The sequence below is a fragment of the Lepidochelys kempii genome, chromosome 18 (genome assembly GCF_965140265.1).
Source record: "Lepidochelys kempii isolate rLepKem1 chromosome 18, rLepKem1.hap2, whole genome shotgun sequence".
In the NCBI taxonomy this organism is placed as follows: Eukaryota; Metazoa; Chordata; order Testudines; family Cheloniidae; genus Lepidochelys; species Lepidochelys kempii.
In genome coordinates, this window is record NC_133273.1 from 21,126,828 (window position 1) to 21,142,893 (window position 16,066).

Here is a 16,066-nt window from a genome sequence, read left to right on the forward strand (position 1 = left end):
GGTATTGACTAGGTTACTAGCTGGTTAGATAACTTCCTTTTTTAAGGAACTAAATTTAAAAAAAAACCAGACTCCATGAGATTGAGAGAACACCTGGGTTCTATCCCCAGCCCTGCCACTGATTTGCTGTGTGACCCTGAGTAAGTCACTTAGCCCAATATTTTCAAAGCTGGCCCCTAATTTTTTTTTTATATGCTCCCATTCTGGATAACTCCGCTTAGGCCCACTGGACTGGATTTCCAGAGATCAGAATTGAGGGAGGGGGACTCTGCCAAAGGCAAAGGAGACACCCTGGCATGAGGGGAGAATCAAGCCTCTTATTTTTGGTACAGAGTAGAGTTTCTCTTTCTAGCTTGTGATGTAGGTAAGTTGAGGCATCTTCTGGGTGTCTTCCCATAGTAAAAATTGTTCAGACCCTCCTTGTCATTGATGCCCCTCTATGGCTGCCCACTTGTGACCTGATGGGACTTTATGTAAGTAAGGGGTTCTGCAATGAGAAACGTCTATACTTAAAGAAAGCACCCTTTCTCTCCACACACACGACCTAATTGGCTAACTTTGCTACAGAGTTCAGTGTTTGTTTGTGTTTCCTCCAGTCCCCAAGTGGGATTTTCCTCTTGCAAGTTTATAGTCCTCCAGGTGAGGACAAAGGGGGTGGGAAAGAGAACTGCTCTGTCAGGAAGCCATCCGAGGCTGGTCACAGGCTGGCTGTTCACTTCTGCTAATGACCAAAAGTTGATACCACTTAAGAGCGCTTACCTGACCTGTGGGGAAAGGAGCGGAGTGTGGCAGAGGTCTAGAGATGGAACCGACTTGTTTGCTCAACTAGTGCATCCCCTGTCAGCGCGGGATTACTCCCTGTTGGACACTTACCGGTGTCATATCTACTCCAGAGTTGGCAGCTTGTGTGGAATGTCTGAAGACTGAACTCCCTGGGGTGTGTCCCTCCAGGTCTGGGCTGGGGACATTGAGGGGGCAGGGAAACAGCATGTGTATGCGGAGATTGCACAGACACTTGGTTTAGTTGATGGATAAAGGGCAGACCCAGGGCTGTCAAAAGAGCATCTCCTGCTCCCTGTAAAATGAACCGAAAGAAATCAGACTCCAGCAATGGCTTGTTATTCCAGAGCTGTCAAGATGAGGTTTGACTTTGTCTACCCATGTCTCTTATTGACTCTGTCTTTCCTGTCACTCTTGCAGAGAACACTCGGGAGGAAGCGGATGCAGAGACACGGGGGCTCCTTTAAGGATGGTGAGTTGTTTTTCACTCCCACTGTTCCCAAAGTCCTTGATGTTGCTGGCATCACCCTTCTCTCCCATGGCACTGCTCCTGCAGCTGGGCGTCGGGGAGGGTAAGTGAGTGTCTCCCAGCTGAGAGGTGCCTCCTGCCATCACAGCCATGGGGAGATGCTGATCCAAGAGGGCCTGAGAGAACAGCCAGGGTCGTGGTCTGAGCATTCCCTGTGGGAATGAGCCATGCAAACAAGCCTGCCCAGCGGATGGGGCTCGCTGCTTCTGGGTTCGAAGCAGGAAGGGTTGACCCAAGCACTGATCGAATCAAATCAATGAACTTTCACGCTTGAGGGATTGGGGGAATGTAACAACCAAGGTGTGTGCACCAGCCTCCTGTGTGACTGCATCATCTGACTGTCGTCCTGCTTGTCCACCTCATCCCCTTCCTCTGCTCTTGCCTTTAACCGTTGACCTAGACTGCAAGCTGGCCTGGGCAGGGAACCTGCCTTTCTTTATTCAGCGGAGCGCTAGGAATCACAGTGGCACTCTGGAAATAATTGAATTACTTGGTGCAGAATCTCGTCTGAGATGGCATTGAGCTTGTGTCCAGTGGTCCTGAGCATTATTCTGAAAGAAGCTTGCCCTGAGCCCACACCATGCAGCCAGGCACTCCTGAGCGCTATTGCCATGTTTGACATTATCCGCCTCTGGCCCAGGACAAGCTACTGGCCCCCTCTGCCTTGATTTCCGTACCTGTAAAATGGACTCCACAACATTGCCCCCTTCCTGCTGAGGGTGATGCAAGGATTAACTGCTTCCGTGGTGCGCTCTCTCTCTCTGGTATGTTTACGAGGAGCTGAGACCCCAGCTGCTGCTTGTGCTCCTGACCCTGTTTCCGGGGAGCAGGACCTGTCTGCTGCCTGGATTTCCCCTCAGCTCCAGCTCTGCACAGAGCAGTTGTAGGGCCTGTAAATGTCTCCTCTGTAAAAACTCTCCCTTTGTATGTTTTCTCTGTCTTGAGGCTCCCGATTTGCCAGAGAGGCCCCCTGACCTTGCCATGTTACATTCAGCGCTCTCATCTCATCCCTCTCCCCGGCACTCTCCCTTGCCCCTGTGCCACATCCCAGCCTGGCCACGGATCCTGCCCCAGCTGAGGAGACCCTGCTCCTGGGGACCTTCCAGAGGCTGTCAAATGCGGGGTTCCTGTGGTCTCTCCCCTCCCCTCCCGTGTGGAAAGGGCTGTGGGAGAGGTGGGCTCTGGGTGGAAGGGGAGCTATTTCTCAGAGTCCGTGTGTAATTTCCTGGCTCGTGTCCTCCCTCCAGAGCCCCGGCTCTATCAGGAGATCCGTGAGAGAGGGCTGAACTCCATCAACCATGAGTCAGACGATGACTTGCTGGAGGAGGACTCCAATGTGGAGGAGCATTCTGCTCCTGCCACCATCGTGGTGAAAAGCTATCGCCCCGCCCAGGTGACCTGGAGCCAGCTACCTGAGGTAGGGAGCAGGAGCCCTGCCTCACACTCTGCCACTTTGTCCTGTCCTCGAATGCTCCCTGTGGCGTGCCAGAGAGAGCCCGCTGCTGCTGCTCCCGCTCACTCCAGGCAAACTACCAGAGGGATTTCTAGTCCTGGACTCTGGTTTTCCTTCTCTTTCAGTATCCCACGGTGTGGGCCCCTGCTGCCGGTGGGGCTGGGGCGAGCAGGGCTGCGTAGATGGTGTGGGCTTGTACTAATGTGCAGAAAGGAGCTTGATCCGTTGCACAGAGGAGCAGATGTATCTGGGTTGAAGGTTGCTGTTTTCTCTCTTTGAACCAGACTTGGAGCTCACTGCAGGCGAATCTCCCTAGGGGCTGGGGAGGTTTTATGAGCACTTTTTTTAAAATTTGGCTCAGAGCTGGGTTTGAGTCTGTGTAAATCTTGCTAAGCCAGGAAATGGATGTGACCCACAGGAGTAGTGGCTGCTTTCCCCACCCCCAACCAAATTAAATGGGGTTTTAACACCACGAGGCTGGGGGCTTGAGAGTCAGTGTTCCTGACTGTCACTGGCTTGCTCTGTCAACATGGGCAAGTGTCTGAGTACACCCAGCTGTAGGACGGGGCGGCTGCCTCAGGGTGTGGCTGGCAGGAGGAAAGGTAAATGTTCATAAACCTTCACAGAGAAGGAGCTGATCGCTGGTCAAAGGGTTTAGTAAAAGAAAATCCCTTTCACTTTCCTTGCCAAAGCAGATGAGATCCATATTAGCGTCTAATTGGTTATCAGCCCAGGTCCCTGGGCTCTCATTCCAGATAGACCTCAGCATCCAATGTGCGTGTATCCGTCCGTCCCAAAAGCTTCCTAAACTCATTTATTTGATATTTCTGTTTGATAGAGGGGTCACATCAGGAGAAAAACAAATGCCTTTTACACTTCCCAATAATAGTAAAGGCTGCTATAGGAGAGTATAAATCTTTATGAAAATCATGATTCATTGTTCGCCTGGACTAGAATATGACCTCCAAGGGTCATTGCCTCCGAGGCTGCAAGTCTGTTTTCATGGTTTGGTTATTCACCGCCCGTTCCCATCCCATTACAATTATTAGACTTCTCAAGAGATGCCTCCAAGAGAGTCACTTGTAAGACCCAGTAATGAAGTTTAACACCTGACAGCTCTCCGGCAGGCCAGTTTAGCAACTGCTAGTACCTGCTTCAGTGGTTTGCTTTGGCCGAGGGTGTTGTGGAAATAGTGACCTGATAACTCTCAAACCAAGAGGTTCTACTCTACCATAGCACCCTGCAAGGTTGGGGTATCTCATGCTCCCGATGCAATCCGATTATTTGCAAAGGTCAGGAAGAATCTGTCCCGGGATACAGTTTTTCACCATTGACCACATGCATTGGGAATGATTTTAATCCTCCTTTGAATCATCTGTTGTTTGCTGCTGGAGGCAAAGTGCCAGGTTGGGTGTCTGACCTGCTATGTCGGCTCTTACATCCTTAGACCACAGAATGCAGGAGGCTGGGGAGAGCTCCTGCCGGATGCCTGGGGCAATGGTGCACCATGTGTGATGGCTTTCCCGGCCTGCGTGCGGGACTCCGTATTTGGTGCTGGGAGCAGCACTGCCCTTCACGCTCAGCGTGATTTTTCTCTGTCGTTCAGGTGCAGGAAGCAGGCATCCTAGAAAGAATAACCCCAGAGGAACGCAAAAGGCAAGAGGTGAGAGAAGCTGTTCTGCATACGTGAGGGCTCCGTCAGTCAGCTGGGGTTAGGTTAACGGGAGCCTTGTCCTAGGAGAGCCTTCTCGGGTGCACTACTGGGTGCATTAGTGAACCTACTGCTGGTGGTGACCATTGCTATGTTTCAATCAATGGCTGAGGTCTTCCGGCCTCTCCGTGGAATGACGCTGCCACGGTGTCAAGTTTCTCTAGCCTCTTACAGTCCAGCGTGTGTGTAGTTGTTGCACCATCATGTCGCTTCACTCATTCACATTGTCTATGGGAATGATTGCTGCTCAGATGTTTCAGTCCTCATGGGTATGTTGTTGTTGTTTTCCCCCCGGTACCCCATTGATCAGGCGATCTTTGAGATTATCACCTCTGAATACTCCTACCTGCACAGCCTGGGTATCCTGGTGTGTCACTTCATGAAATCCGAAGAGCTGAAGGAGACAATGACCCAGACTGAGCACCATCACCTCTTCTCCAACATCGGCGAGATCCTGAGCATCAGCAAAAGGTAAATCTTGGAGGCGAGCGCATGGGGAAAATCTACCCAGTAGTGGTGCCTATCGGGGTGCTGGGGAGGGGAAGAGGGGAGCGCGCACACCCCCGGTTTTTGCAGTTGCTTAAAGTTCCATAGGCCCTGTGGGGGCCTGACCCCAACCACTTTTAAGCAGTGGTCCTGTCCTAAATCAGTACAGCTGCCGCTGGATCGGTCTAGAGTGTTGCTCTGACTGCTTGGTCCCAGCACCACTGAACCTTGGCCTGGCTGCCCCTCTGTACAGATGGAGGGCAGCTGGGCCTAGTGATGTTACAACCTGGCTCACCTGTACACTGGAGCGCCAGGGAGTCTAAGAACTCAACTCCTGGCGGCGGCAGCTCGTACACTGTATGGGTAAGAGAGAGGGGAGGCTCCCTGGCCAAGAGAGACCTGGGGTCCCTGTTGGTGGGGGGTACAGGGACCAGAATCTGCCCCATCCTCCAAGAAATAGCTGAATTGGCACCAGGACTTTTCACAGATGTTAAGACCAGAGGGGGCCATTGTGTTCATCCAGTCTCACCTACGTAGCCCAGGCCGGAGACCCTCACGCTGTGATTCCTCCATCCAGCCCATAACTTCTGCTTAGCTGCAGCTTATGCTTTAGAAAAGCATCGAGTCTTGAGTTAAAGACCCTGAGTGATTGGGAATTCCCTGTGTCCCATGGTTGGCTGCCCTCCCTATTTAAATATGATTCATTTTGTTGAAGGAACAACTGGGGGGGCACCGCCATAGGTCTGTGTGTAATCTGTTGTTAGCAAACGTACCATTTACCCTCCTGCCTCCCCTTCCCCTCTGCTAAGCCCCTGTACCACGGTGCCGAGCCCACCTGACTGGCATACCAGGGAGCTAGCATCGTGAGTATGTCCATGTGGCTAGTGTCTACAGGGTTGTGTTCTCTGTGCAGACAGGGACGAGCACACAGGGCCCTTCCTCGAACTAGGCAGCCCAAGGCCTCCTGGTGCTGCTGCTCTGCAGTGCCAGGTTGTCTGGTGAAGTTTGCGTCCTTGGGTAGGGAGGTCCTGTTGATTAAAGCTGCGCTCAAACCTGCGTAGACTCCACTGGGCTCCCTGGACTGGTTTCAAATTCTCACCCTTGTGCCCTAGAAGAGCCTTGTTGTAAAAGTAAATTTTGTGGGGTGTCTTCTCCCTTCGTCTCTCTGGCCCAGTGACACAGGCATAGGTGCATCTCATGGCAAAGCCCTGGGCAAGTTTAGACATGACAGTGGCTGGTAGAGCAGAGGCTGCCTGGGAGCCTTCCAACAAGCCACTACTTGTTCTGCCCCAGCTCACTGAGAGGCTGCCGAAAGCGAAATGGCTGCATCCCTAACCCGCCAATGCCGGCTTGGCCTCTGCTCTTGAGGAGGGGATGAACCTTTCTGGCCTTGCGCTGAACCTAAAGCTTGTTGGCTGTCAGCGAGCTGGGCTGTGTGAAAAATGAACAAAGGCAAGCACGGGCCAAAGACTCGACAAGGCCTGGGAGCCTGTGTTGGGGGTGTTCCAGGGACTTGCAACCTGTAGCAGATGGGTGCTCTGTGAATGTCTGACTTACAGCTTGCTCTGTGAGAGAGCAGGACCGGAACTGGCCTGGAGAGGGTTTTGGCAGGGAGGGAGCAATAAAATTACTCCTCAAACAACTGACATGAAGAATCTGTTGGGGGCAGGGCGGGGAGGGATAGGCACAGGACTGAGAACCAGGAACTCTGGAGTACTAATCCCAACTCTGGGACATTAGGTGAGTCACTTGACCACTGTGTGCCTTGGGGTCCCCTTCAGTGAAAGAAGTGGGGGGAGGGGGAGCTGATTCCTTTGGCCCTTGGGAGGGGAGAGGACCTGTATCATAAGCAATATCGCTGTCACTGATTAAAAAATCAGTTGCTTCACCTTCCTGAGCAATAACCAGTTAAAACAAAGTCATAAAAGCTAAACATAATTATTCAGCGGGCGGACGGGCTAATCTGTGCCGCCTTCCTCCCCCCTCCCCCCAACCTTGCTTTCAGGGAGGTCCCTTCCCTCAGTGCGTATGGGCCAGGAGGGATTTCTTGTCTTTCTATGCTGCACTAGCTCGCCTGGCCTCGGGTCTGCAGTGCTGAGAGAACAGAGCCCTCGTTCTCCTGGAGCAGTGGATCTGCCTCCAGCTGCTGAGCAATTCTAGGCGTTTGCAAAGCTCAGAGCCGACCATCCTGCTCCGAGCTGGGTCTCCCAGGGCAGAGGGAAATCCATCATTCTGTCAGTTAGAACCTAACTTTTTTCCAAAAGCCCTCTGTGTGCGTATGGAAGCTTTTTGCTGGCTCTCTCCTCCCCCGAGGTCCGTGCTGACTGACTGTAATGTGATGCATGGCCCAGGTGCTCTTGGCTTGGGGCTCTTTCTTTTAAGACCTATTGCAAAGCCTCCCCTCTCTGCTATGAGACCTGTAGTGAGAGCTCATTATATGGAGCTCCTGGGTCTCTGGAGATCTGAAATAACACATGCGTGCGCATACATCAGAATAGACTGAGACCTGCCAGGGCCCCCCTGTCCTGGGTGGCCAAGCGTCAGACCCAAACCTGGTGACCATGTGAGCAAGAATGGCCCTCGTGAGGCATTGAATCCCAGTTACGTTCCATTAGCGCCGGGGGTGATGGCTTATCCCTTTCTAAGATTGGGGCAGTGTGTGCGTAATGCCTCTAGAGGCTCGAACCCAAACCCCACACCTGAACTTGGGGGAGTTTCAGATTCAATTCCAGATGCTGGGGCTGCGAGCCTGTCTCTCTGTTGAACCGTGCATGTGTGTTCCTGTGGATTCTGTCTCTGAGCGTGTCTAGGGAATGTCCCTTGTGAAGTGAGTTCTGATATTTAGGACCATGAACTATTCCTGGGAGGAAATTTCAGATGCTGAGGCTTAAGCCCCTCTTATCACCTCTCCCTGTTCACGTGCTACTGGCTGGCAGGCCACGTGGCTGTGCTGAGCTGGCTCTGTGCTTCAGGGGTCTCTGAGATTTCCCTTCTCTCCTGGGCCAGGAGTTCTGGATTCTCACTTGGGGAAGCTTCCCCTCTCTGCACCCTGTGGCGGGGTGAGGTATGTGCGGGAGAGGCAGACTCAGCAGGGAACAGGATAATTGCAGCTTAGCACGCTGCATGCTCCTCCCCAGCATTCTGCTATTTCCTTTAGGCCCATATAAAATCCCCCTTGATTGCACACACACCCCCATGTGACACCTGCTTGTTCTGGGAAGTGACTCTGTGGGCTTGACACCCAGGAGCTGCACCTCCCTGGGGCTGAAACATAGAAAGGAAGTTTAGAGTTACACTGTCCTGCTGGCCTCACCACATACATAGCTCCCTGCCTCCCTGCAGGCAGCTTCTAACAGCTCTGCTGGCAGTGGCTGGCTTTTTGTTTTTAAAGTCCCTTCTAAGGAAAGAGTCAATCTTGGTTCCCTAGTAGATTTCCTCCTATGTCTTAATCTGAGCTTTCTGGCTGTCATGGTAGCAGATCTGCCTTAAAATAGTACACAGGTAGATGGAGAAATCAGTCCTGGTGCTGCAGGCTGGCTGGGGCATGATGTCTGAGGCAGGGTGTCTCTCTGATAGCATGGGAGAAGAGCCATAGTCCTCTCTGGATGTTTATAGCTTGGTCTGCCCAAATGTTACACCCTCCCCGAGGACACTTCGGCAGCTTGCCGATAATCTAATGGCATGGAAACTCTCCCAGGAACACCCACTACCGCGAATTGCATGTTGGCTGAGTTTGCTGGTCAGCAGGTGGGAACACAGCCATTGGGGGGAGCAGACTTGTCTCTGCCTTGGTAGAATTTGGGCTTGTCTGCACAGGGTAAGTGACCGGAATAGCTGTTATGAGATAAATGATTCCAGAATAGCGATGCTGGAATAGCTCCCTCTGTGGACCCTCTGTTCCGGAATAGGAGTCACTTTGTTTCAGGATAATTACTCTGCTTTGGAAGCACACTAACTCTAAGAAAAAAAGGGACTTCTATTCTGGAGCAAAGCATCCAGGTGGGAAGCTATTCTACAGTAGCTATTTTGGGCAGTTTCTTCATGTAGACAAGCCCTTGCTAGTCTCTGCAGCCTCATGCAGGGTAGTCACAGCCACGTGGGCCAAGCTCCTCCTGTTCTACCAGGTGTTTGTGAATCACCCACTTAATCAGAAGTGGCCTTGGCTTTTGGACCAGATATTGTAGCCTAGTTAGGGGTTTGTTTTTTTGTTTTTTCTTCCTGAGCTGAACTGTGAGGAGGAGGTGCACTGGAGGAAGAGCTGATAACACTGATAGGAAAAAGTCTCTAGAACACAGGACATTAAATAAGGGAGCGAAGTCCATTGAATGGAAAGCCATTGGTATGGGGAGAGGCAAGATGAATCCAGGGATGAGTAAGAAGTTCTATGAGACAAAAGAAGTGGCGAGCCGGCAGATCTTGGTAAGGGAACTTGGTAAGAGAGCATCCCTGTATGCAGACACACATAGTCTGCTTCCTGTGACCCCACCAATTGCCCTGTGTGTGTTTGTTCTTGGCAGTTTTTTTGAGGACTTGGAGAAGCGGCACCAGGAAAATATACTGATCCCCAACATCAGCGACATCCTGGAGAATCACGTGTCAAACCGCTTCAACCCTTACGTCGTCTACTGCTCCAACGAAGTCTACCAGCAAAGGACGCTACAGAAGCTTCTGTGAGTTATTGCTGCACAGCAGGGCTTTGGGGTCTGTAACTAGCCAGTAGTAATCCAGGCTGAGCCACGCATGGCGACTTTCCATGAGTTTTGCACTCCCGCCAGTGAGTCACGCACAGCAAATTCTCCTGTAACTCGGATGTCTCCTTTTTCAAGGAATTCATGCCTGTCCCCAGGCTGCAGTGTGCTTGCTATTCAAGGCTAGATGTGGGGACGATCCTCTACTAGTTGGGACAGTGACTGTGGGACCTACCTTCAGCTAGCAATAGCATGATTGTTTGGGATTGTTTGTTCTGTGTGAGCAGAGGTGGTGTAATGAGGGGGGAGGAAGGGCATCCAAGAATGTCCTCGCCACTCACAAATTATCAACATCCAGAGAGGAAGTGCTTTCAGGGTGGATCCGTTCCCTTCCTGGATCTGGAGACTCGTGGCTGTGGAGGGGCTCTGACCCCAGCCTGGAAGCGAGGATCTCTTGCTGGGATGTCTGTGTTTTCCAAACAGTCAGGCTTTCTCCGGCTCATGCCAAGGTCATGTCATCCATTGCGATGTCAGTACTGATATAATCACCCGTGGGGAGGACTGAGTGTTTCCAGTGCCTTTTCTTAAGCTCCAAGGGGATTAATACAGGCATTATCTGAACCAAGCATGTGTCCCAATTGTTAACGTCTCCCTGGGTGCTGTAACCAACTGTTAGAAACCCTGGAGAACCCACGTCATGTCTGGGCCATTAGCTTCTCTAGCACATGAAGGGTCTGGAAAGCCCAAGCCTAATGGAGGATCCTTGTGTCCCATTTTAGAAACACGAATGCTACGTTTAAAGAGGCCTTGAAACAAATTGAGAGGAAGCCAGAGTGTGGTGGCCTGCCCATGAGCTCCTTCCTCATCCTCCCCATGCAAAGAGTAACACGCCTCCCTCTGCTTATGGACGTAAGTAAGAACCAGCAAGTGGAATTCCCTGGCACCTTTCAAAGGGACCGAGTGCATTGATCTCACTGTGCCCTGCCATGAATCTAGCACAGCAGAGTGCTTGAGACCTGCCTCCTGGCGGTCTTTGGCTGGTGTTATAGCTATGCAAGGAAGGTTCGGTTCGGAAACTGACCAGAATCTTTGTCCGGAACTTGAACTCCAGCCCAGAATGCTGGTTGGCCCTATTCCCTACTTCCTTCAATGCACAGTCTGCTATGGAAGGACCCTGTGTGGCTTATGATGTCTCTCATCCCTATCGCTCTGCCCTGGTTCCTCAATTACTTTTTTCACAGTCTAATGCCGCTGCCTTGCCCCGAGGGAGGAGATGCAAAGGCCTAGGGTAGGAAATGGTCTGCAAAACTGAGACTCTGTTCAATGCCCAAAAAAGCACCAGGGGTGTGGCATCTAGGTCATGCAGTGGGGAAAGCCTGGAGCTCCCCTGGTTGGGCTAGCAGTGATGTGCACGAGGAAGTTCGGGAGAGAGCAATCTTTGAAAGATTCATCCCCTCTGTGCAATCCCTGAATCCAGCAACCCTCAAATGGGGTGGGTCGGGCGGGGGGGTGGAGAGCCAGTTTAGCTTTGCTCAACACAGCTAGTTTCTGCAAAGGGATGAGAACATGTTAATATCCTTGTTTTCTTTACGGCCCCTATGTAGCATCTACAAGAAACACCAAGAGGCCAAGTGGAAAAGATGCCTCCAAGTAGCAAAATGATTGCTTCTCCTGGTTTTGTTTATAATTCCCTCAGTGTTGCATGCATCCTTCCCTCCCTCACTTGCAGGTGCTAGTTATGAGCTCCCACCTGGGAGAGGACCCTGGGTTTGTCACATCCTAGAACCTGTGGGGGAATAGAGCAAAGCCGTTTAAATTGACGTTTGTTTTGGAAGGATCCTCTAATGTTCTCTCCACCTTCTAGACGGTTTGTCAGAAAACCAGCGTGGACAGCACAGCCTACGAAGCTGCCACCCAAGCCCTGAAAGCCATCAGCAAGGTGAGGCATCTGCAGCCTTGGAAGGAAGGAAGAAGCTGTACGTATTGTCCAGTAGTAAACTGCAGGTGCTTTGCCTCGCTGCAAGAATACCTGCCGTGCCTACGTGTTACACAGGAGACCTGATCCTTGGGGCTGCGAGGACTTCCCGAGTCAGCCACATGAGTTACAGTGCCTTTACCCTTTTGCTGCTCTACGCATCTAGAGGCATCTGATCCCCTCTGAGAGTACTTCAACATTATAAATCAAAGAATTAGCCACCTCTTCCCCCCCTGCCCAAACACAGGATTGTGATCATTCCTGCCATTAGTGTTAAAGTAGCCTCTTCCCCCACACTAAGAGGCTGCTGTATTCTGGCCTCTGTGAGCCAGTGATGGGGTGGGGGGGTACATGTGCATGGTTTAACTGCACTGAAGGGAAGCTGTCAGTGGAAGAGACGCCGCTAGCACTGTAGTCTGAAGCTGCATACTGTCGAGGGGCCATGCTCTCCGCTGTAATTAACAACTCGTCTCACATTCCCTGTGGTCTGTAAAGCAGTCTCCCTCAGACAGCTACTAAAACGGGACCTTCCACCCAGTGCCTCCCAGGATGGCTTTGAAGGGAGGTGGAGCGCTTCACTGCTGTGTCTGAGACGAGAAGCGGGGAAAAGCAGACTGCCTTGCTCCAGAACAGCCCAAGGTCCCTGATTCAGAAGGATCTGGTAGCACTTGAGAGGATGCTCTGAGAGATCCTGAAGTCAGATGGCAGTCCAGCCGAGGAGAGGAGGGAATAGTGAGTGGAGAGGGAAAGCACAGAGTTTGACTCCACTGAAACTGTCCTAGTGTTGCCGAATCATATAGGCTTTAGGCTTGGGAGCAAAGGAGTGATCAGTCAAGCACCTGTAGCTGCTAGCTGTCCAGAACAGAGATGAAAGGCCAGCTGATCAGCAAGGATCCTAGTTTTCCGTGATATAACCAAAATTCTCCAATAAAAAAATCTGTTTTCCTGCAATTAAAATGAAACACTGAACTTCAGTTTCCCTTGCCACAATATCTATAGATATCAGTTGAGCACAATGTTTTATTGATATATATTTACAATTTTAAGCAAATTCTAAGCCTACCAGTGCCATTAGTCATTATTATAAAATAAAATTAATAGAATGATCCAGTCCCAGTGTAGTGTGTGTTTACTGCTGTCGATGGCCCTGCTGTTTCAGCCTCTTGTTTTCTTTTTTCATTCAGTTTGTTTAGCACTTTCCATGTGTTCCACAATTGAGAGATCACTTGATCATTACCTGTTAGGTTCACTCCCTCTGGGGCAGATGGCATTGGCCACTGTCAGAGACAGGATACTGGGCTTGATGGACCTTTGGTCTGACCCAGTATGGCCGTTCTTATGTCTGCCTTTGAATGTAATGTACAGCCTTGCTGCATACAGTACAGAATGGTACATTACCATCAATGTGAAATTTGTCCTTGCCAAACTCAGTGACACAGTCTTCAGAGGTGATTTTTAAAGTTTTTGGCATCTTTTCATAACTTTAGTTACTCTCATCTGGAGGCTGAAATGAAATTGGACATGAACCCCTGTACACCGTTGAGTAACCTCTATATGCTGGAAGCAGTTTATTGGAGTATGTTTAGCTATGTAAATTTAAAGTGCATTCAGAAATCAACCACAAGAGGGGGAGATTACGTGCATTGAATAAGTGACACTGTTCCTCTCTGTAAAAGTTAGTTAATTTAATATGTTTTTATTTTTTCACAAAATGCATTTTTTCACAAAAATAAAGATTCTCTTTAAAATCGCATATTCCGCATTTTTCCATGGCGAACAGATTTCTAGGATCCCCTTTGATCAGGCATGTTTGGGCCATGAAGGGGGGAGCAGGAAGGGTGGCCGCTGCCTGTTGTCACCCTTAAATCAGTTGAGTCCTAGGCAGTGTTGCCAGGAGTTGCGTAGCGAAAGGCAGGGGGAGGGAACTGCATTTATTTTGCTTTCCAGCAAGAGAGGAAGTAAAGGCTGGAAAATCTTGGTGAGAGCAGGCAAAAATGGCCCAGCATTGCAAGCCTGTCATGGCTCCGGTGGAAAAGAGGGTGCTTTAAAGTAGCAAACCAATTCTTCTTCCAAACTTTTACATCTCTGGTGCATATCTCCAACCGTCCTGCCTCACTTCATGCCTCAGTTTAGTGGCAGTGAAGAACTCCAGGCTGTCCAATTATGTCCACTGTGTAGAAAGAGAACGCAAGCTAAGCTTTGGGATAATTCTGTCTTTCTGCTTCTAGCTAGTTAAGAAATGCAATGAGGGAGCCCACACGATGGAGAGGACCGAGCAGATGTACACACTTCAGAAACACCTAGAGTTTGGAAAGATCAAGGTGAGGAGTCCTCTTTGCTGGAAATGTGCCCTGGGCTTCTCTTCTTATGCTTTGCAGTGATGGTAGCTTTTTCAATACTTGCAGCCAGATTGGCAAAGGTATTTAGGCACCTAGTGAACATTACTAAAATGCCAGAGTGAGTTAGGCACCTAGCTCGCATTGAAAATCCGTCTGTCTCTTAAGAGTTTTATATTGTTGCTGTCATTTAAAACAAGAACTTTGGTTGATTTGAGTGAACAGTCTCTCGCTCAAAAGCTGTTTATCCAGCTGTATCTTTTACTACCATTTAAAATTGAAGATGCAAACTGTTAACACGCAATATTGGATCTCTGGGCTTTTTGCCGAGAGCGCTGTCAACCTGCTGGCACTCCGTACACACTACCAGTCGGGAGATCAGAACAGAAGGGTGGGACTAATTACTTTAAGAACTGCTGTGCATTTAAAAGAATTTCTTTTGAGGCCAATCCCGCTGGTGGGAGGAGCAAGAGAAATGAAGTTACTGTTGTCACTCTACGTGGTCTGGGGATGGTTTCATGCAGCTAAAATAGCTGTCTCTTGTTCTACCAGGGAACTCCTTCAATACTAGCTCACTAAAGGCCAGATTTTCAGAATTGCCCAGTGCCCAAGTTAAGTCCAGATTTTTTTTCAAAGAGCCCAGCTCTCAACATCTGGCCTTACAATGGCTGCGTAGTTCTCCATTGACTATGCAATCGGGGACTTTTGATCACTTCAGACTCTTCTTTTACTGTTGCTATTGTGTCCCAAAATTGACTACATTTCTTGTTGCAGCCTTTCCCACTGATTTCAGCTTCCCGCTGGCTGCTGAAAAGAGGGGAGATCTCCCTTTCCCATTCAGAAGATGCTGGTATCTTCCGCAAAGGTTTTGGCCGGGCTAACTGCTACCTTTTTGTGTTTAATGACGTCCTGATTGTAACCAAGAAGAAAAGGTAAGGGAGGATATTTATGGTCTCTTCTTGTTGAGCTCATAAGAAGAGACTTTATCAATTGCCTCATCTGAAGCAGTCAGTAGTACTGAGGGTGCATTACCTAGTGGTAAATTACTGTCTCATGAATAGAAAAGGAGGACTTGTGGCACCTTAGAGACTAACCAATTTATTTGAGCATGAGCTTTCGTGAGCTACAGCTCACTTCATCAGATGCATGATCTCATGAATGTCTGCCTGTGTATTTGCAAAGCTAGAGCCCTAGTCGACTAGGTGGTTGAGAAGAATGACAGAGAGAGGTGGAGCATTCACGCCCATCACCGGTTTGAATCCATTCCATCGTGAGCGCAGTTGACCATCTGACTGTGGTTTGACACCTGTGTCGTTAAGCAAGCTGGTGCCCTTCCTCCAGCCCCAACACGACGGGCATCCTTATTTCAAAAAAACAAACCAAAACAACCCCCTTCCAGCTGGCGTTCCCTAGGTGCTACTGTTGAGAACCTCGGCAGAGAAGCCAGGGACTGAACGGGTCACGTCCCCCTCTTGCTGAGATGCTTGCTGCGGGATTGGGGCCTAGAGCGAATGGAATGGGACAGGTTTTTTGAGGCAAGTCTAAATGGTTTGTTTCAGCCAGCTCAAAATACTTCGATGTCTCACTTCACACCAGCTCATTTTAAAAACACACACACACACACACACACACACACACAGGTGGAAAAGCACCTGAAGACGATGCAAAACAAAGAAGTGGGGGGTGGGGGGGAGAGGGGGGCAGAATCATTTCAGGTTGAACAAAATGTTTAGCTTGGCCTGAGACCAAGCAAATAAAAAAAAAAAAAATTATTTCCGGTCCAATGCAACTGAATATTTTCCCCCTGGATTTTCCAGTTTGGCTCCGAACCAAAAACCCCAGTGATGTCTCTCCACAGGTTATGGGTTAGGGGTGAGGTGGGTAGAAACTTGTTCCTGTCTCGCTGGGTATGAAGTGGCTCTACCCTCCAGTGCTGTCACTTGAACCTCTCTGATCAATGTTAGAGGCTAAAAAGGGCAAGAAATGCATTCGTTACAGGACAGCAGTCATCCCTGCCCTTTTATTAGTGAGCTCACCAAAGAGGAGGAGGGGGCACCAAGCCTTTTGTCCAAGACACTCCTTAGCCTGCAGCTATGAAGCTCTCCCTT

At 50.0% G+C, this 16,066-nt stretch overlaps 1 protein-coding gene across 3 annotated transcripts in view; it reads left to right on the forward strand.

The window, feature by feature from the left end:
• Positions 1 to 16,066, forward strand: part of ARHGEF16 (Rho guanine nucleotide exchange factor 16) — a 41,111-nt gene that overhangs the window by 15,942 nt on the left and 9,103 nt on the right. For all 3 annotated transcript variants that reach the window (XM_073316609.1, XM_073316608.1, XM_073316610.1), the window contains exons 3-11: positions 1,201 to 1,252; positions 2,557 to 2,726; positions 4,369 to 4,425; positions 4,784 to 4,944; positions 9,477 to 9,629; positions 10,427 to 10,556; positions 11,512 to 11,586; positions 13,851 to 13,943; positions 14,733 to 14,890. In XM_073316609.1, coding sequence (XP_073172710.1) covers positions 1,201 to 1,252; positions 2,557 to 2,726; positions 4,369 to 4,425; positions 4,784 to 4,944; positions 9,477 to 9,629; positions 10,427 to 10,556; positions 11,512 to 11,586; positions 13,851 to 13,943; positions 14,733 to 14,890 — 1,049 coding nt within the window. The remainder of the gene's footprint in view (positions 1 to 1,200; positions 1,253 to 2,556; positions 2,727 to 4,368; positions 4,426 to 4,783; positions 4,945 to 9,476; positions 9,630 to 10,426; positions 10,557 to 11,511; positions 11,587 to 13,850; positions 13,944 to 14,732; positions 14,891 to 16,066) is intronic.